This window comes from Oncorhynchus clarkii, chromosome 21, assembly GCF_045791955.1.
Source record: "Oncorhynchus clarkii lewisi isolate Uvic-CL-2024 chromosome 21, UVic_Ocla_1.0, whole genome shotgun sequence".
In the NCBI taxonomy this organism is placed as follows: Eukaryota; Metazoa; Chordata; class Actinopteri; order Salmoniformes; family Salmonidae; genus Oncorhynchus; species Oncorhynchus clarkii.
This window is the reverse complement of record NC_092167.1, coordinates 11,031,907-11,055,102: the sequence shown is the minus strand read 5'-3', so window position 1 is coordinate 11,055,102 and position 23,196 is coordinate 11,031,907. Positions and strand designations below refer to the sequence as shown.

General features: G+C 40.4%; 1 protein-coding gene across 1 annotated transcript in view; it reads right to left on the bottom strand.

The window, feature by feature from the left end:
* The window catches only part of LOC139378523 (liprin-alpha-2-like), a 277,178-nt gene that overhangs the window by 45,108 nt on the left and 208,874 nt on the right, over positions 1–23,196 (bottom strand). Inside the window, exons 18-30 of the mRNA XM_071120768.1 lie at positions 22,563–22,690; positions 22,188–22,372; positions 19,245–19,329; positions 15,470–15,551; positions 14,082–14,282; positions 11,466–11,531; positions 10,003–10,038; positions 9,631–9,806; positions 9,427–9,524; positions 8,548–8,723; positions 8,059–8,127; positions 7,535–7,688; positions 7,118–7,174 (exon numbers count right to left, since the gene is read on the bottom strand). Of these exons, the coding sequence (XP_070976869.1) occupies positions 7,118–7,174; positions 7,535–7,688; positions 8,059–8,127; positions 8,548–8,723; positions 9,427–9,524; positions 9,631–9,806; positions 10,003–10,038; positions 11,466–11,531; positions 14,082–14,282; positions 15,470–15,551; positions 19,245–19,329; positions 22,188–22,372; positions 22,563–22,690 (1,513 nt within the window). The remainder of the gene's footprint in view (positions 1–7,117; positions 7,175–7,534; positions 7,689–8,058; positions 8,128–8,547; positions 8,724–9,426; positions 9,525–9,630; positions 9,807–10,002; positions 10,039–11,465; positions 11,532–14,081; positions 14,283–15,469; positions 15,552–19,244; positions 19,330–22,187; positions 22,373–22,562; positions 22,691–23,196) is intronic.

Here is a 23,196-nt window from a genome sequence, read left to right as displayed (position 1 = left end):
AACTAACATAGAACTAACATAGCTCAACTAACATAGAACTAACATAGCTCAACTAACATAGAACTAACATAGCTCAACTAACATAGAACTAACATAGCTCAACTAACATAGCTCAACTAACATAACTCAACTAACATAACTCAACTAACATAGCTCAACGAACATAGCTCAACTAACATAGCTCAACTAACATAGCTCAACTAACATAGCTCAACTAACATAACTCAACTAACATAGCTCAAATAACAGAACTAACATAGCTCAACTAACATAACTCAACTAACATAGCTCAACTAACATAGCTCAACTAACATAACTCAACTAACATAGAACTAACATAGCTCAACTAACATAGAACTAACATAACTCAACTAACATAACTCAACTAACATAGCTCAAATAACATAGAACTAACATAGCTCAACTAACATAGAACTAACATAGCTCAACTAACATAGAACTAACATAACTCAACTAACATAACTCAACTAACATAACATAGCTCAAATAACATAGAACTAACATAGCTCAACTAACATAGCTCAACTAACATAGAACTAACATAGCTCAACTAACATAGAACTAACATAACTCAACTAACATAGAACTAACATAGCTCAACTAACATAGCTCAACTAACATAGCTCAACTAACATAGCACTAACATAGCTCAAATAACATAACTCAAATAACATAACTCAAATAACATAGCTCAAATAACATAGAACTAACATAGCTCAACTAACATATAACTAACATAGCTCAACTAACATAACTCAACTAACATAACTCAACTAACATAACTCAACTAACATAGCTCAAATAACATAGAACTAACATAGCTCAACTAACATAGCTCAACTAACATAGAACTAACATAACTCAACTAACATAGCTCAACTAACATAGAACTAACATAGCTCAACTAACATAGAACTAACATAGCTCAACTAACATAACTCAACTAACATAGCTCAACTAACATAACTCAACTAACATAACTCAACTAACATAACATAACATAGCTCAAATAACAGAACTAACATAGCTCAACTAACATAGAACTAACATAACTCAACTAACATAGCACTAACATAGAACTAACATAACTCAACTAACATAGAACTAACATAGCACTAACATAGCTCAAATAACATAGAACTAACATAGCTCAACTAACAAAGAACTAACATAGCTCAACTAACATAGCACTAACATAGAACTAACATAGCTCAACTAACATAGAACTAACATAGCTCAACTAACATAGAACTAACATAGCTCAACTAACATAACTCAACTAACATAGCTCAAATAACATAGAACTAACATAGCTCAAATAACATAACTAACATAGCTCAAATAACATAGAACTAACATAGCTCAACTAACATAGCTCAACTAACATAGCTCAACTAACATAGCTCAACTAACATAGCTCAAATAACATAGAACTAACATAGCTCAAATAACAGAACTAACATAGCTCAAATAACATAGAACTAACATAGCTCAACTAACATAGCTCAACTAACATAGAACTAACATAACTCAACTAACATAACTGAACTAACATAGCTCAACTAACATAGAACTAACATAGCTCAACTAACATAGAACTAACATAGCTCAAATAACATAGAACTAACATAGCTCAAATAACATAGAACTAACATAGCTCAAATAACAGAACTAACATAGCTCAAATAACAGAACTAACATAGCTCAAATAACAGAACTAACATAGCTCAAATAACAGAACTAACATAGCTCAAATAACATAGAACTAACATAGCTCAAATAACATAGAACTAACATAGCTCAACTAACATAGCTCAACTAACATAGAACTAACATAACTCAACTAACATAACTCAACTAACATAGCTCAACTAACATAGCTCAACTAACATAGAACTAACATAGCTCAACTAACATAACTCAACTAACATAGCTCAAATAACATAGAACTAACATAGCTCAACTAACATAGCTCAACTAACATAGAACTAACATAGCTCAACTAACATAACTCTAATAACATAGCTCAAATAACATAGAACTAACAGCTCAAATAACATAGCTCAACTAACATAGCTCAACTAACATAGAACTAACATAGCTCAACTAACATAGCACTAACATAGCTCAAATAACATAGAACTAACATAGCTCAAATAACAGAACTAACATAGCTCAAATAACAGAACTAACATAGCTCAAATAACATAGAACTAACATAGCTCAACTAACATAGAACTAACATAGCTCAACTAACATAGCTCAACTAACATAGAACTAACATAGCTCAACTAACATAGAACTAACATAGCTCAACTAACATAGCTCAACTAACATAACTCAACTAACATAACTCAACTAACATAGCTCAAATAACATAGAACTAACATAGCTCAACGAACATAGCTCAACTAACATAGCTCAACTAACATAGCTCAACTAACATAGCTCAACTAACATAACTCAACTAACATAGCTCAAATAACAGAACTAACATAGCTCAACTAACATAACTCAACTAACATAGCTCAACTAACATAGCTCAACTAACATAACTCAACTAACATAGAACTAACATAGCTCAACTAACATAGAACTAACATAACTCAACTAACATAACTCAACTAACATAGCTCAAATAACATAGAACTAACATAGCTCAACTAACATAGAACTAACATAACTCAACTAACATAACTCAACTAACATAGCTCAACTAACATAGCTCAACTAACATAACTCAACTAACATAACTCAACTAACATAGCTCAAATAACATAGAACTAACATAGCTCAACTAACATAGCTCAACTAACATAGAACTAACATAGCTCAACTAACATAGAACTAACATAACTCAACTAACATAGAACTAACACAGCTCAACTAACATAGCTCAAATAACATAGAACTAACATAGCTCAACTAACATAGCTCAACTAACATAGCTCAACTAACATAGCACTAACATAGAACTAACATAGCTCAAATAACATAACTCAAATAACATAACTCAAATAACATAGCTCAAATAACATAGAACTAACATAGCTCAACTAACATATAACTAACATAGCTCAACTAACATAACTCAACTAACATAGCTCAAATAACATAGCTCAACTAACATAACTCAACTAACATATAACTAACATAGCTCAACTAACATAGAACTAACATAGCTCAACTAACATAGCTCAACTAACATAACTCAACTAACATAGCTCAACTAACATAGCTCAACTAACATAGAACTAACATAGCTCAACTAACATAACTCAACTAACATAACTCAACTAACATAGCTCAAATAACATAGAACTAACATAGCTCAACTAACATAGCTCAACTAACATAGAACTAACATAACTCAACTAACATAGAACTAACATAGCTCAACTAACATAGAACTAACATAGCTCAACTAACATAACTCAACTAACATAGCTCAACTAACATAACTCAACTAACATAACTCAACTAACATAACATAACATAGCTCAAATAACAGAACTAACATAGCTCAACTAACATAGCTCAACTAACATAGAACTAACATAGCTCAACTAACATAGCTCAACTAACATAACTCAACTAACATAACTCAAATAACATAGCTCAAATAACATAGAACTAACATAGCTCAACTAACATAGAACTAACATAGAACTAACATAGCTCAACTAACATAGAACTAACATAGCTCAACTAACATAGAACTAACATAGCTCAACTAACATAACTCAACTAACATAGCTCAAATAACAGAACTAACATAGCTCAACTAACATAACTCACCTAACATAGCTCAACTAACATAACTCAACTAACATAACATAACATAGCTCAAATAACAGAACTAACATAGCTCAACTAACATAGCTCAACTAACATAACTCAACTAACATAGCTCAACTAACATATAACTAACATAGCTCAACTAACATAGAACTAACATAGCTCAAATAACATAGCTCAACTAACATAACTCAACTAACATAGCTCAACTAACATAGCTCAAATAACATAGAACTCACATAACTCAACTAACATAACTCAACTAACATAGCTCAACTAACATAGAACTAACATAGCTCAACTAACATAGCTCAACTAACATAGAACTAACATAACTCAACTAACATAGCTCAAATAACATAGAACTAACATAGCTCAACTAACATAGAACTAACATAACTCAACTAACATAACTCAACTAACATAGCTCAACTAACATAGAACTAACATAACTCAACTAACATAGCTCAACTAACATAGCTCAACGAACATAGCTCAACTAACATAGCTCAACTAACATAGCTCAACTAACATAGAACTAACATAACTCAACTAACATAGCTCAACTAACATATAACTAACATAGCTCAAATAACATAGCTCAACTAACATATAACTAACATAGCTCAACTAACATATAACTAACATAGCTCAACTAACATAGCTCAACTAACATAGCTCAACTAACATAGCTCAACTAACATAGCACTAACATAGCTCAACTAACATAGAACTAACATAGCGCAACTAACATAGAACTAACATAGCTCAACTAACAAAGAACTAACATAGCTCAAATAACAGAACTAACATAGCTCAACTAACATAGCTCAACTAACATAGCTCAACTAACATAGCTCAACTAACATAGCACTAACATAGCTCAACTAACATAGAACTAACATAACTCAACTAACATAGCTCATAACATAGAACTAACATAGCTCAACTAACATAGCTCAACTAACATAGCTCAACTAACATAGCTCAACTAACATAACTCAACTAACATAGAACTAACATAGCTCAACTAACATAGCTCAACTAACATAGCTCAACTAACATAGCATAGAACTAACATTGCTCAACTAACATAGAACTAACATAGCTCAACTAACATAGAACTAACATAGCTCAAATAACATAGAACTAACATAGCTCAACTAACATAGCTCAACTAACATAACTCAACTAACATAACTCAACTAACATAGAACTAACATAACTCAAATAACATAGAACTAACATAGCTCAAATAACATAGAACTAACATAGCTCAACTAACATAACTCAACAAACAGCTCAAATAACATTGAACTAACAAAGCTCAAATAACATAGAACTAACATAGCTCAACTAACATAGAACTAACATAGCTCAAATAACATAGCTCAAATAACATAGAACTAACATAGCTCAAATAACATAGAACTAACATAGCTCAACTAACATAGAACTAACATAGCTCAACTAACATAGCTCAACATAGAACTAACATAGCTCAAATAACATAACTAACATAGATCAACTAGCATAACTCAACTAACATAGATCAACTAGCATAACTCAACTAACATAGAACTAACATAGCTCAACTAACATAGCTCAACTAACAGAACTAACATAGATCAACTAGCATAACTCAACTAACATAACTCAACTAACATAACTCAACTAACATAGCTCAACTAACATAGCTCAACTAACATAGAACTAACATAGCTCAACTAACATAGAACTAACATAGCTCAACTAACATAGAACTAACAGCTCAACTAACATAGAACTAACATAGAACTAACATAGCTCAACTAACATAGAACTAACTTAGCTCAACTAACATAGAACTAACATAGCTCAACTAACATAACTCAACTAACATAGCTCAACTAACATAGAACTAACATAGCTCAACTAACATAGAACTAACATAGCTCAACTAACACAACTCAACTAACATAGCTCAACTAACATAGCTCAAATAACAGAACTAACATAGCTCAACTAACATAGCTCAACTAACATAGAACTAACTTAGCTCAACTAACATAGAACTAACATAGCTCAACTAACATAGAACTAACTTAGCTCAACTAACATAGCTCAAATAACATAGCTCAACTAACATAGAACTAACATAGCTCAACTAACATAGAACTAACATAGCTCAACTAACATAGAACTAACATAGCTCAACTAACATAGAACTAACATAGCTCAACTAACATAGAACTAACATAGCTCAACTAACATAGAACTAACATAGCTCAACTAACATAACTCAACTAACATAACTCAACTAACATAACTCAACAAACATAACTCAACAAACATAACTCAACAAACATAACTCAACAAACATAACTCAACAAACATAGCTCAACTAACATAGCTCAACTAACATAGCTCAACTAACATAGCTCAACTAACATAGAACTAACAGCTCAACTAACATAGAACTAACATAGCTCAACTAACATAGAACTAACTTAGCTCAACTAACATAGAACTAACATAGCTCAACTAACATAACTCAACTAACATAGATCAACTAACATAACTCAACAAACAGCTCAACTAACATAGCTCAACTAACATAGAACTAACTTAGCTCAACTAACATAGAACTAACATAGCTCAACTAACATAGAACTAACATAGCTCAACTAACATAGCTCAAATAACAGAACTAACATAGCTCAAATAACAGAACTCAACTAACATAGATCAACTAACATAACTCAACAAACAGCTCAAATAACATAGAACTAATATAGCTCAACTAACATAGCTCAACTAACATAACTCAACTAACATAGCTCAACTAACATAGCTCAAATAACAGAACTAACATAGCTCAACTAACATAACTCAACAAACAGAACTCAACTAACATAACTCAACAAACATAACTCAACAAACAGCTCAAATAACATAGAACTAACATAGCTCAACTAACAGAACTAACATAGCTCAACTAACATATGCAAAGGGGATTCATTGCTTTAACTTCAACTAACAACTGCTGTGCTAATAACAGTAGCCTGAGTAACAAGTACTGGACACACAATATGTCTACTATAACAAACGGACAACCTGGACAAACAAATGGCCACCCTTGTAGTTGTCATCAGGAGCAGAACGAAACAGAGGAACAGAGCAGTAGAGGTAGAGAGAGAAGACAGTTTGAGAAGAGAGGAGGTACGGTAGGGTGGACAGCAGGAAACGGGGAGTTTTGGGGGGCGTAAGGCACACAGGCCAACAGCAGGCCACATGGTATCGCTCCAGTATAGCTGACCTTGAAACCAGTCCAAATACATGTCGTCAGGACTGTCATCCAGCGCCTCATAGAGCACTGCACACAGAGCAGCAGTCCCAGAGCAGAGGAAATACAGGTACAGTCAGCAACATGCTCCATCCATACAGCGATAGATGAGAGAGAGAGTGATGGGGAGAGAGCTCCAAGTAAAGAGAGGGGCGAGAGGACCCCCCCCCCCTAAACTCTAACACATAAATTAAATGTATCCAGGTACAATCTTAATCAAATACATTTTGTGGCAGTTAGCTATGTTTGATGAGTGCAATTTACCCTAAAACTTGGCATTTTAGCAATTCACATTCATCCATGCTAAGTGCCCTAAACTGAAGGCTCTAGTTTAATTGTTAGGTCTACATGGGGGTCTTGGCCATGCAGGGGGTCTGTGGGAGAGCTCACCTTCGGGGGGTAGCCTACGGGAGTGTGAGCCGGTGGTGACACGGAAGCCAGCGGGGAGGGTCTCTGCCGAGCCGGGCATCATACTGATCCCATGGACGTCCCGCGGGGGGAACTGCCTCCTCCACGATGGCCCCCGGAGGTCATTATCTTCATACTGACGGACAGACACACAGACAGAGACACGAACAGGTTAGTGATTGAGTTTAGAGATGGCAGCCATTATCTTATCACCAAATAAACTGGTCTGAGAACAGCTTGTGTCTGCATATAGTGTTAGTGTATAGCTAACAAATATTACTAATTTCCCAAGGCCTTATATTTATATCTCAAACCAACTCTAAGACAATATGAGAGACAAATGAGTGATGGGTGGGAAGTGGAAACCGAGGACAGGTCTGAGGTGCAGTGAGATGGTGGAAAACAGAGTAATGATTGACAACAAACCCAGGTGTGTGTCTGTCTGCCACGGCCCATCACCCATGGTAACAGCGGGGCTAGCTGTCCGGGTGACAGGAGTCACTCACCTCGTCCAGTCGTCTCTCAGTGCCCAGGGCTAGCAGGTTATTATATTCCCTCTCCAGAATCTGACGTGCCTGGGGAGAGGAAGGGTAAATAGGTCTTATTAGGTACATTTGAAATGGAAGTTCTAGGTCTCTTTATTTGGGGCTCCAGACGCTTTCTGGATTACCAAACAGCTCTCTGTTGACCTACTGGTCTGGCAATTAGACCTGTTTGAGATGGAAAGACTGAGAAATTAAAAGATGTGTTTGAAGTGTACTGCTGTTTGAAGTGTATCCTCTAAATAATTTATTCTGTCCTGAAAATCTAAAAAATAAACAATTGAAAACACTGTTCAATTTAACATCATAATTCACTTGCTTTTAGAGAGACAAGACTACGGACACGGACTCTTGGAATGAAGATGTTAATGTCTTCCTCTTACGCTAGTATATTATGCATAGCGCTCGTGGCGTAACTATGCTATAGCGTGATGCGGGGCAGAGGGATCTGACCTGAGTGCTTTGGTTGGGGATCTGGATGAGCAGCGCCAGGCTGGTGTGGTCAAAGTTGTCGTCGAGGGCGACCAGGGCCCCGTGCACGCCGCTCTCCAGTAGGATGTTGGCATAGTCCTTTAGGCCGATGCTCTGGACCCAGCGAATCACCCGCTCGTTGCTCCACACCAGCACGTCTGGGGCACACAGACATGGTATTACAGTAAACACAACATGGGTGTTGGGCCACAGAATATTTCCATGTCTGGTTACATGATGAAGAAAACCTCTGGGCTCTGCTAGATTGGTCCTTACTGACCATCACCTCCTAGCTCTATGACTGCTTGGCTATATTTCACAATAGAATGCAATACATACTGTAAAGTAAGTGCGCTTCCACAAGTATTATTTGCCTTAGCAGATTACTAACGAGATTGTAATTAGACACTACTAGAATATATTTTAGCTTAACGGTCTTCCTAATTGTTCCAAGAGCAGTCTTTAAAATAAAAAAGTCCACCCAAAAACTATCTTTTGGTATTTGTTTCATTAGTCCATTGTTGACATAGTCCCAAAATGTTTTGCTTGTCACCAATCAACTTTTGAAGATACTGTATATAACTTTAAAAATACAGAAATCATCCCCATATGAGGGATTTTGCATCATATGATCCTGTGTTTTGCGTCATATGATACTAAATGCATCATACAGGGATGATTTCTGTGTTTTGCGTCATATGATACTAAATGCATCATACAGGGATGATTTCTGTGTTTTGAAAGTTACATATCTTGAAAATTTGATTGCTGACAAGCAAAACATTTTGGGACTATGTCAACAATGGACTAATGAAACAAATACCAAAATATCGTTTTTGGGTGGAATTTCCCTTTAGGTACCTCTCATTTCATGCTGGCTGTGCTCTCTGCGTCTCTCCAGCTCTTTCCTGTCATAGTTGAGCTTCTTCAGACCCATGATACCATACTGCAAACTCGTCCTACAGACACGGGAACGTTAGAAAAGCCACTTATTACCACAAAATGAGACTAAACACTAAACTTTCTGATCAAATCCTACATCATACAGGAGGAGGGCAGGTGTACCTGTGAAAGCTGTCCACCATTTTGAGATGCACCCGGAGGTCCTTCTTGGTGAGGTGGTCCAGCATGCGGGCGTCCACCAGGCACTCCATGAAGTAGCTGCGGTACTGAGGTAGTCCTAGACTGGGCAACCACTCGTTCCCTATCCACTCATGGTTCATGTCACCATACGCTAGAGTCTGACAATAATGACAAGGAAACAATTACATACTGTAGCCCATTGTTCATCTGTACACGATTTTGAGGTTTAAAAGTAGCCACATAGACAACTCTGGCGTGTGCCTAGTTAAACAAAGGTTAAATAAAAATAGAGTAACTCTAAATAATCTACAATTCTACTGTTCTAATCCATGAGAGAGACCGCAAATCCTTTACCTGCGCCCAGCTCCCCTCCTCGGACTCCCCGGACCTCTGTCATTGGTCAGGCATGGAAAAGAAACAGTAGCAATATGCATGAGAACATAATAGCAACAGGTCACTGGACTATATCTACAGTCCGAAAGTCTCTACTCTAGCATCACAGGCTGTTGACTTGCTCAAGTCAGAGCCAAGGCCTCAGAACGTACAGTAGAGGTCTCCCTCGCATATATTCCCTGAACAAACTATTCACATCTAAAAGTAGAACTCCATCTAAATATGCATGAAAAATCACTATTCGAGGGAGGGAAAGTGGCCTGCGGGATTTATCTGCAATCTGAGAAGGGAGAATGATTTCCCCCCTTTAGCGTGTGAACTGAACTGGCCCCATGGGAGAGTAACACAGTTATCCCTTTAGTCCTGGCCTGGGCTGAGCTGCTGCCAGATTACATTTGATTTGGAGACGGGCGCTGCTGCCACATTAGGCCAATCCAACCCCATTCGCACAAAAGAGAGCCTTTTCCCCCGTGGTTCGCCCTCCTTACAATGGTACGGAGTTGGCTATTAGCCTCATTGTGCCTGACATGCAGGCTGTATTAGAGGCAGGGAGAACAGTGGAACAAAGAATAACCTTTATGTTCAAGCTCAAAGAGATCCATTATTACATGTACAGTATAGTACATAGCTGTCTGTGTCCTAGGGATTGACATGAATGACACCTGCAGTGACTAATAATCCTGCAAGCTTTAATCTTGAGACAGAACCAATAGGTTTCAAATGAACATGTTTGGAACATACTGTATCAGTTAGCAGACCTGTATCGGATTTGATGTAGCTTCTTACACCAGTCTTGTAGGGTGAATCCTATGTACAATCAGCTGATCACTGTCAGGTTTAAAAGGATGACATTGCTAATGGAAAAAAATAGCATTATGTCTTGACATGTGCTGTATCTAATCAACATCTGGCTGAAACGTACCATAAACACAGGTAATATAGGGTAACTACAGTATGGTACCCAAGGGCAACGCAGCTCCCTGAACCATAGCAGTAACACCAACACATACTGGTAAATATAGGGTAGTGCACCAGTCATTACAATTAAAAAGCCTTCTTTACCCATTATAATGAAAGGGAGAGCTGAGAATGGATGTGATGAAGTCTAACCACATTATCAACAAACCTACTGTTATTCAATCGCCCTCCCCTCCAAATCCTATAGGGGGAAAAACATGTTTTATAGGGTTAGTACCCCTGGAGCAAATCAGGGTGAAGTGCCTTACACAAGGGCACAATGACAGATTTTTCACCTTGTCGGCTCGGGTATTCGAATCAGTGACCTTTTGGTTACTGGCCCAATGCTCTAACTGCTAGGCTACCTGCCGCCCAGTCCTCAGTACAGGCCTCAGTAAAGCAGCCATTGACAAGTCTCAACACTGCAGTGAAAGCAGAGAAGAGGTAAAAGGAGAGGAAGGACTAACCGTTTTGGAGGAGGGTGCTGCGAGGGTCTCCATTTCCTCGTGGGTCACCCATACATTGCCTGACGGCTAGGAGTGCGGTGCCCAAGAGAAGAAGACAGCAGCAGCAGCAGTAGTCCGCCAGGAGGGGCAAGCAGTATTAAAGAAGAAGAGCAGCACCACTGTAAGCCAATAGTGTTATAGCATCATGGTCAGATGATGAGCAGGCCCGCCCCTCTGGGGTCAAAGGGCATGCACAGTACACAAACAAACACAGACACAAAACTGATTGAGGTAGAAGATGTCCTTAACCACAGATCTAGGATCAGATACTCTGTCCCCATCATAACCTTATCCATTAAAGGGGTGAAATACTATCTGATCCTGTATCAGTGGTTAGGGGCAACTTCTGACTTTGGATAGACAAAAACAGCACATAAGACAGGAGCAGCCCACCTACACAGGTGCAACACATACGGGCCAAAGGAACACATTTACCATGCATGACAAGACTGGTTCACCATAAGCTAGTGTAGTAGTGGATTAGTACAAGGGTTTGGAGCAAACAGACACAAATACAAACATGCATATCCACCTCAGTCTAGTTTGACATACCACACTGTTAAACCCCTTTCTAACAGATTTAGTCTAGTTTGATATACCTCAGTGTACCACACTGTTAAACCCCTTTCTAACAGACTCAGTCTAGTTTGATATACCTCAGTGTTCCACACCATTAAACCCCTTTCTAACAGACTCGGTCTAGTTTGATATACCTCAGTGTACCACACCATTAAACCCCTTTCTAACAGACTCGGTCTAGTTTGATATACCTCAGTGTACCACACCGTTAAACCCCTTTCTAACAGATTCTGTCTAGTTTGATATACCTCAGTGTACCCCACCATTAAACCCCTTTCTAACAGACTCGGTCTAGTTTGATATACCACACCATTAAACCCCTTTCTAACAGATTTAGTCTAGTTTGATATACCTCAGTGTTCCACACCATTAAACCCCTTTCTAACAGACTCAGTCTAGTTTGATATACCTCAGTGCACCACACCATTAAACCCCTTTCTAACAGATTCTGTCTAGTTTGATATACCTCAGTGTACCATACCATTAAACCCCTTTCTAACAGACTCAGTCTAGTTTGATATACCTCAGTGTACCACACCATTAAACCCCTTTCTAACAGACTCAGTCTAGTTTGATATACCTCAGTGTACCACACCGTTAAACCCCTTTCTAACAGATTTAGTCTAGTTTGATATACCTCAGTGTACCACACCGTTAAACCCCTTTCTAACAGACTCGGTCTAGTTTGATATACCTCAGTGTACCACACCATTAAACCCCTTTCTAACAGACTCAGTCTAGTTTGATATACCTCAGTGTACCACACCGTTAAACCCCATTCCAACCCATTCTAATCTGTTGTTGATTCTAATTTTAGCAGCCATGATTGCTGTGCTTTGCAGCCCCACTAGATCAAGCTGTCATGACCTAGATAAGATCACTTGAGGGGATGACAATCTCTATTAAAGACACCGTACTAAAGGGCTGCTCATGCATGCTTGTTTCACACTATAGAGCCGAGCCAAGCCCAGCTGTGCTGGGCAGCATAGTACGGTTCTGGTCGGCCCCATAGGGTGAATCAGACGTCACTGTCTGTGAGCTTAAAGGCAGCAGAATAACCAGTCCTGTGACTGGTCAAATAAAGAAGTTAGCTCCCTACCCAACCTTTCCCCCGTCAGTGTTCTGCTTGTCAGACACTCCCCCTGCATTTACAGGGTTGATTAACCCGGAGTGTAAACTTAAAGGGGTCATTTGGTTAAGAGGGGCAGGAAACTGACCACCAGTCACAGCAGGGGGAACCAGGGCAGAGGGGGTCTATAGAGTCATATTCCCAGAGTTCACTGCTCCTTGATGAAATATTCAGTTTAAGTGTGTGTGTGTGTGTGTGTGTGTGTGTGTGTGTGTGTGTGTGTGTGTGTGTGAGAGAGATAAAGCTACATAGAATAAAACAGTTTATAGCATTAAGCTCAGCAGGTTCCTCAGAGGTTACATGAAATCACCATGACAACTTGGAGCTGTGAAACAGACTGAGGTATAAAATAGCTGTTGGTGTGGTAAATTAGAGTAAATGCTGCAGAGCTGAATTAAGTGCATGAGCTGACTGACACTACTGAGAGATAAACAAGCCGGCCTTAAACGGGTTCCTCCCCATTCTCTCCAACATTCAGTTACCAACACAAAGGATAGAGATGCTACACAAGTCAGGTTCTCTGACTGTGAAGGCGGTACAATGCAAACTAGCAGAAATAGCTTCTTGAGTGTCTTTACCCTTGAAGACTATACCGTCTGTGTGTGTGTATGCATGCATATCGGAGCTAAGAACGTGCCGTAAGCTCACTCAAAATGTCACCGGTGGAGCTATCGAATAGGATGCTTTTTCTATGGCTCGATGTGTTTGTTGTCAAGCAGGCGGTCACGTGTGTTGGTGTGGTAGAGGAGCCTGGTTAAAGCCCAGTCAGAGGCAGGTTCAGGGAGGCAGCGCTATATGCTAAGCTAACACTGACGGCAGTTACATGCATGGGTGTGTGTGTGTGTGCGTGCGTGTCAATGGACACTCACGGTTCTGGAGGTTGGCGGGGCAGATGGACTGGTGAGGGACACCATCTCCTGGATGGCCAGCCGTAGTTTGAGGCGGTGCAGGGGGTTGCTGATGCCAATTTCCCTCTGGATCTCTGTGTCCGACAGGGCAGACATGATGGCACCACTCTTCACGTTGGCACGACACGCCGCCACATACCAGGCGGGCATCCCCAGCCACAGCTGAAACAGGAGGAGGAAGACCATTTGTGATTTCATGTAAAGTAGCGAGTGAGCTTGTTTTTAGAAATTATAGGTGATGTGGTGGGAGGACTTGTCTACCATCCTTACCTATGGTAGACAAGTTGAGTAGCATTTCCTTGTTTTAATAAAGATCTACTGAGAAACAGTAGGGGGCAGTCATGGTTGAAATGTTCACCTCGTATGTTCAAGCATGTTCTATCATAATTAAATGAGGAAAAACTGAATACAGACATAGGATATTTCAATGAAGACAGAATATAAACTGTGATGATTCATTGATAGGCAACGCATTCATTTACTTAATGAATACCTATGTTAATATTACATTCCTATGGCCTTTATGAGGTGTAATGTCAAGCAATTACAAGCTGGGGAGAACATGGCATAGTAAATCACAGAGTAGACCTTTACCAACAGCCTCCGAGGCGTCCACCAAGGTGACATCAAAATCTGGGACATTGTCTCCCATAATATCCGTGAGATCTAGATTCGACACACTGCTGGTCCCATAAGACCCATAGGACCCCCAACATCACACAGTGTTGTTATAGCCTGGGACAAACACACCTCATTCAACTCATTGAGGGCTTGATGATCAGTTGAATCAGGTGTGCTTGTCCAGGGCTACAATAAAAATGAGTACTGTTGGGGTACTGGAGGACTGGAAACACTGGATTAGATAATAGACTTAATATAATAAAGCACAAAGAGTAATGTCAGCCGGAGGCGTAATCATTTTATAACTACTCTCGGTAACATGCTGACTACTACCGCATTGGATTTCCCTGGGTTGTAATTACAACACAATACATCCACAGTTATGTAACAGCACTGTGTCATCCCATGTTTTGTTTTAAGGAAAGTATCTGGTTTGCATTTCGTAGTGCCGTATTAGAAAGGGTGACCATTAGGCTGAAGTAAGGCATCGGGTAATTGATTTGAAATGTGAAACATCATCAACGGTCAGAGGTTAGAGGATAATGGGTGTCGTATCTCAGGTGAATGCTGAGTGTGCAGACTGGGGAGTCAAGGAGGAATAGACCACTTCACCGGGGCGGAGAATATTATCTTCTTCACAGATTGGGAGTCTGGCACAGACCTTGTAAATCTATCCCAGAGGCGGGAGGATTGAGAATGGCTCCAGGCCAGAGTAGAGGAGTGCCTACCTCCAGCCAGGCCACCACAGTGGGGCCGTCCCATTGGGCGAAAGGTAAGCCTTTCCTCCTCGCCTCTTCCAACAACTCGTGCCTGAGGGCGGGAGCAGAGACATGGGATTAATGCACTGCACACACACATATACTGAGACAGTCACACCCCCTCACACAAGGCACTAGTATTACACCAAGATTTCGTGTGTGTGTTCACAGTACAGTGCCACACACTTTCTCTCTCACAGGCCAGAGCTTTCTGAAAGGGCACGACCTTATCATACAATCTCTCCACACACACACACTGCATGTAAAATGAGTATGCTCTCTCTCTGCCCTTAGCTCTCTCTCTCTGCCTCTATCTCTGTCTGCCCCCCCCCCCCCCTCCCCCCCTGCCTCTTTTTCTCTCTGCTGCTCTGCCCCTTGCGCTCTCTTTCTCTCTCTGCCCCTGTCTCTCTCACCATCTGGTACAGACACACCTTGAAGGGACAGCAAGGGCTGCTGGGCTGCTCACTGAAGCCTGACTTTGATTTGCTAATCTGAAGAACCACAAATCTCCACTTGTCTCTGTGCTGCAGCTGGGAATGAGGAGATCTGCATGGAGGAATGGTCCAAAATACCAGCAACAGTGTGTGAAAACCTTATGAAGACTTACAGAAAACGTTTGACCTCTGTCTTTGCCAACAAAGGGTATATAACAAAGTATTGAGATAAACTTTTGTTATTGACCAAATACTTATTTTCCACCATAATTTGCAAATAAATCCATAAAAAAATCCTACAATGTGATTTTCTGGATTTTTTTTCTTGTTTTGTCTGTCATAGTTGACGTGTACCTATGATGAAAATTACAGGCCTCTCTCATCTTTTTAAGTGGGAGAACTTGCACAATTGGTGGCTGACTAAATACTATTTTGCCCCACTGTAATTTGTGTGGCGGTGGAAGTGTTCAATAGGTAAACTAAGATGGCCCGAGTGAAATAGAGAAATGTGTTATTTGTGCTGAGCACCACTTTGAAAGCTGTCCTAAGCACTCCTGCCGCCATACTCAGCTCAGAGTAAATTGCACCTTATCTAGGGAGAGCAGAGGAGAGGAGGTAGATGTTCTCTTTACTCAGTCATGTACCAGGCAATTTGTAATATGCTGATTCCTGCGACACCAACTCTGTTAGGCAGAGTGAGAGACAGAACTGATGAACAGTCTATATAAATGTGTGTTTGGGGTATGTGTGTGTGTGTGTCTCATCTTTATTGCTGTGTGCACACTGCTAACTAATGGAGTTGGGGAGCAGATGGCTGGGAGGTCTATGGTGTAGAAAAGAACCAGAGAGGCTACGCTAGAGAGATACCCAACTGTGGAACGCTACTTCCTGAAGACAGTTGATAGTGTCTGACTGGTCTAAGAGTCTGAATATAGAGAGGGTCTGTTGAGCTGATAAATACATAACTCACACAACATGCTACACACAAAAACAGACTTCTGAAGTTACAATTCTATTCCGTGAACAGAATACTTCATGAGAGTTCTAAGGCAAGAAACTAGTTCCTGAGTGCAGCTAAAATGTCTTCCATCTGGAGACATAGTGGCCAACATGAGGCATATGGAGAAAAGGCATGTGACACATTATGTATGTGACTTGGTCAGAGTTGAAGGCCTCAGTGCAGAGAAAGGGCACTTGAATACACCATACAAAGACTGAATGGACTGACACACAACATAGGAGATGTGTCCATTGATGTCAATCAATTTTGTTTCCATTCAATGTTGTGTCAATACAACAGGTTATATAGATAGATATGTTCATGTTAGATTCTTATGCATGAGATATACATCCACTGAACATAGCTGGGAAAGGAAGGAAACAGTTATGACAAAGAAAATAAAACAACAAGATATGACGCCCCATAACCTGGTATCAGAACCGGTTATATCTCACAGTCACAGATATAGAAACACGCACAAGGAAGGAGGAAGGTATTGGACATTCCAAGTATAAAAATCAACCCCATTAACAGGTGATGGCACACATTCTTTGTCCAGCCATGGATGCAGCCGACACTGCACTGTGGGGAAGAAACATTTTATACGGTAAATGAAAAGATAGAAAGATCGAAAGGAAGAAAGACAGCTAGAAAGCAAGGGGTCATTAACAGCCATAGAGGGACAGAGTGACGTCAGCTTTGGCACCGGCCATTGGGAGGGGGACAGATGGATGGACAGAGAGGTGGACAGACGGCACAGCGCTGACAATGGAGATGTCCAGGTTTCACACTGTCACAACTTACCCGCTTCTTTAGTCACATGATGAGAGGGAGGGAGGAAGAGTACAAGGAGAGAGAGAGAGGAAGAGAAAGTGACGGGAGACAAAAAGTGCACAAATGTTAATGAGTTAACACCCCCCCCCTACCACCTCGCCCCCAAAACACACACGAATGCACAAACACACACACACACACACTGCCCATACATGCACGGACACATATTCAAACACACACACACACACATGGACGCAGGCACACACACACACACACACACACACACACTGCAAAATAGAAACAGTCTCTCAAGTAGACAGTTGACAAGAGCTTACCCAAAGACTGACATTAGAACAGTAGAATGACAAGTCAAAGAGTAATACTGGTTAGCAAAAGAAAAGCCACTTTCTTCTTCTCTTTGGTCGATGCAGCTTTTTACAGCATCGCGTGCAGGCAGACGAAAGATAATGCACTTGGGGCAAGACACCTGCAATGCATTTGTTCACATTCTTCACAGGAACAAACCAGCCAAATGCCAAACATTACCCAACACATCACACATACACAACACATCAGCAATGAACCAATGAACGATCACGATATTGACCAGGCTGAAAATGTCACTGTAAATTCAGCAGGCAGTTCAATAGCATGCACTGGAAGAGAGTATCAAGATGCAAGGCGGTCCACTTCCTGGAAAACTGGAGAATCGACACCAAAATAGAACACAGTCGTCATCATCATAATACATTCTATTGATCATCTGTAAGGGTGGGAAAGTTATTTGTCATGACAACTCAAAGCTCGCCGACAGAGAACACATTTGTCATTTGGCACTGACACGGTAGACACATACATTCCCAGTTGAAAGGAGATGGAACTTGCACATGAGGGAACCCCCAAGTTTTGTCATTCATGTGTGGGTTTAAAGGAGGACTATATCTGGAAAATCAAACCAAAAGCATGAACTAAGAATCGTAGGCCTACATGTGTGACATGAATAGACTTCCAACACAATCAATAGTCTGACTGTGTTTGGTTAGGGGGGATCCCTCTATTGTACGTCTATTCAGGTTCCTGGTCTGTATTGATCCTCTCTCTGCTGGAGAGTGGGAGTATTGGAGATATATCTTCTATCCAGCCACATGTGGAACTGCCTCCTATACAGGGAAAGGACTAATGAAACCCCACAGGGATTCCTCACCAGCCACTGTGTACGGGGTCAAAGGTTGGAAACGGGATAATGATCTCTATTCAGATGTACTATAGACAGACACTGCTGTCTGGCACATAAAAAGGTGTGTGTATCATAACACTTTACTACAGTAGTGTCATGTACAGTAGATTAACACAGGGGGGTGTTAGTACTGGTGTGATACATTGCCCAGTGTTTCTAGTGACACAGGTATGATTTATCTCCCACTGGCTGTGATGTGAGCCAATCGAGTATTATTGAGCGCAAGGTTGTTGTTTGTTTGGGGTGAAATGCTGTGGTGGCAGGTTTGAGGGGCAGGAGGGGGGTGTTGTGAAAGCTTACTTCTTTTTCAGCCGGCGGTCTTTCTCAGCCTGAGTCCCCAGCTTCCCCACAGCCATGTCCTGACCCAGGTCTGGATCAGATACTCCTGTGAGAGAGGGAGAATGGGACGTTACTGCACTGCCTGTATGGCTCATAGAAATCATCCAGTGTAGATAGTATCCAGACAGTGCTAGCAAGGAGCCACCATTATCTCCTCTGAATCTGTATTCAACAGAGTTTATGCTTTTTCATCGTCACATAATCTACTTCACACAGATGGCAGAGTCAGAGGTGATGTTTGGGTGGTGAGGTGGTAAGTAATAACCTCTGTGACAAGTATCATCTAACATAATACAGGCAGGTTAGGGCCCTCAGATCCTCAAAAAGTTCTACAGCTGCACCGTCAAGAGCATCTTGACTGACTGCATCACCACTTCGTATGGCAAAAAGGCCAGCACAGTACATCACTGGGGCCGAGCTCCCTGCCATCCAGGATCTCTATATAAGGTAGGTTATAAAACTGTATTTTTTTGTGAAGAATCAACAATAAGTGGGACACAATCATGAAGTGGAACGACATTTATTGGATATTTCTAACTTTTTTAACAAATCAAAAACTGAAAAATTGGGCGTGCAAAATTATTCAGCCCCCTTAAGTTAATACTTTGTAGCGCCACCTTTTGCTGCGATTACAGCTGTAAGTCGCTTGGGGTATGTCTCTATCAGTTTTGCACATCGAGAGACTGAAATGTTTTCCCATTCCTCCTTGCAAAACAGCTCGAGCTCAGTGAGGTTGGATGGAGAGCATTTGTGAACAGCAGTTTTCAGTTCTTTCCACAGATTCTCGATTGGATTCAGGTCTGGACTTTGACTTGGCCATTCTAACACCTGGATATGTTTATTTTTGAACCATTCCATTGTAGATTTTGCTTTATGTTTTGGATCATTGTCTTGTTGGAAGACAAATCTCCGTCCCAGTCTCAGGTCTTTTGCAAACTCCATCAGGTTTTCTTCCAGAATGGTCCTGTATTTGGCTCCATCCATCTTCCCATCAATTTTAACCATCTTCCCTGTCCCTGCTGAAGAAAAGCAGGCCCAAACCATGATGTTGCCACCACCATGTTTGACAGTGGGGATGGTGTGTTCAGGGTGATGAGCTGTGTTGCTTTTACGCCAAACATAACGTTTTGCATTGTTTCCAAAAAGTTCAATTTTGGTTTCATCTGACCAGAGCACCTTCTTCCACATGTTTGGTGTGTCTCCCAGGTGGCTTGTGGCAAACTTTAAACAACACTTTTTATGGATATCTTTAAGAAATGGCTTTCTTCTTGCCACTCTTCCATAAAGGCCAGATTTGTGCAATATACGACTGTTTGTTGTCCTATGGACAGAGTCTCCCACCTCAGCTGTAGATCTCTGCAGTTCATCCAGAGTGATCATGGGCCTCTTGGATGCATCTCTGATCAGTCTTCTCCTTGTATGAGCTGAAAGTTTAGAGGGATGGCCAGGTCTTGGTAGATTTGCAGTGGTCTGATACTCCTTCCATTTCAATATTATCGCTTGCACAGTGCTCCTTGGGATGTTTAAAGCTTGGGAAATATTTTTGTATCCAAATCCGGCTTTAAACTTCTTCACAACAGTATCTCGGACCTGCCTGGTGTGTTCCTTGTTCTTCATGATGCTCTCTGCGCTTTTAACGGACCTCTGAGACTATCACAGTGCAGGTTCATTTATACAGAGACTTGATTACACACAGGTGGATTGTATTTATCATCATTAGTCATTTAGGTCAACATTGGATCATTCAGAGATCCTCACTGAACTTCTGTAGAGAGTTTGCTGCACTGAAAGTAAAGGGGCTGAATAATTTTGCACACCCAATTTTTCAGTTTTTGATTTGTTAAAAAAGTTTGAAATATCCAATAAATGTCGTTCCACTTCATGATTGTGTCCCACTTGTTGTTGATTCTTCACAAAAAAATACAGTTTTATATCTTTATGTTTGAAGCCTGAAATGTGGCAAAAGGTCGCAAAGTTCAAGGGGGCCGAATACTTTCGCAAGGCACTGTATCTACCTCAAATACCTTATTATTATCTATCCTGATGCCTAGTCACTTTACTTCATGTACATATCTACCTCAAATACCTTATTATCATCTATCCTGATGCTTAGTCACTTTATCCTGCCTTCATGTACATATCTACCTCAAATACCTTATTATTATCTATCCTGATGCCTAGTCACTTTACTTCATGTTCATATCTACCTCAAATACCTTATTATTATCTATCCTGATACCTAGTCACTTTACTTCATGTACATATCTACCTCAAATACCTTATTATCATCTATCCTGATGCCTAGTCACTTTATCCTGCCTTCATGTTCATATCTACCTCAAATACCTTATTATTATCTATCCTGATACCTAGTCACTTTACTTCATGTACATATCTACCTCAAATACCTTATTATCATCTATCCTGATGCCTAGTCACTTTATCCTGCCTTCATGTACATATCTATCTATCTGGTACTGGTACTCACTGTATATAGCTCCACATTGATCTGGTACTGGTACTCCCTGTATATAGCTTCATTATTGATCTGGTACTGGTACTCCCTGCATATAGCTCTTATTTTACTCCTGTATTTTATTTTTAATCCTCATTTATTTTACTCTGCATTGTTTGGAAATGTTCGTCAGTAAGCACTTCATTGTAAAGTCTACACCTGTTGTATTCGGCGCAGGTGATAAATACAATTTGATTTGAGAAAGTATTAACCCCCTGGCAAGGCACTAAACCCTATGTGCTCCTGTCAGTAACTCTGGATCAGAACGTCTGTTAAACTGCCAAATGACTAAAACGTCAATGTACATGAATGACTTCTCATTAACCAAACAGTACATAGAACAGACAAGAGCAACTCATATCAGAGAGGTGCTGAGTGTAGACCAGTACCTTGGCTCTGCCCAATGGCCTCCCTGTGGGCATGCAGCTGTGCCAGTCTGGTCTTCTCCTTCTTGCCAAACAGGCGTCCGATGGAGGACTTGATGCCCTTCTTCTTGGGCTGCTTGTTGATGGAGTCCTGACTGCTGGCTACGCTGCTCAGAGCACTGGCCTCTGCCTCCAGGTTGGCAGCAATGCTGCAAACACACGCACACATATGCACACACACACATGCACGCACACACACACACAGTCAAGGAAAAGATACAACTTGGGTAAGAGATAATTTGTCTCATAAACTACCATCAGGATGAAGAAGGTGGAGTGTGTGTCTGTGTGTGTGTGTGTGTGTGTGTGTGTGTGCGTGTGCGCTATAAGTAAACATACCCTCGGGCCTCGTTGTGTGAGGAGGCTGGCAGTGTGCGGGTCATGCGTACGGTCCGGGGCGTGGGAGGAGGGGACGTCTCACACTTGATGGTAGCCTTGTCCTGGCCGTCATCGTCGGTGGCCGCAATCTGACCGTGGAGAGGTGAAGAGACCTGTTAGTACCTCTTATTAAACTACTATAGTCACACCTCACACATCAATCTCTACAACAGTTATTACACTATAGTCACACAATCTCTACAACACTGGTATTACACTATAGTCACACCTCACACATCAATCTCTACAACACTGTTACTACACTATAGTCACACCTCACACATCAATCTCTACAACACTGTTACTACATTATAGTCACACCTCACACATCAATCTCTACAACACTGTTACTACACTATAGTCACACCTCACACATCAATCTCTACAACACTGTTATTACACTATAGTCACACCTCACACGTCAATCTCTACAACACTGTTACTACACTATAGTCACACCTCACACATCAATCTCTACAACACTGGTATTACACTATAGTCACACAATCTCTACAACACTGGTATTACACTATAGTCACACAATCTCTACAACACTGGTATTACACTATAGTCACACCTCACACAACAATCTCTA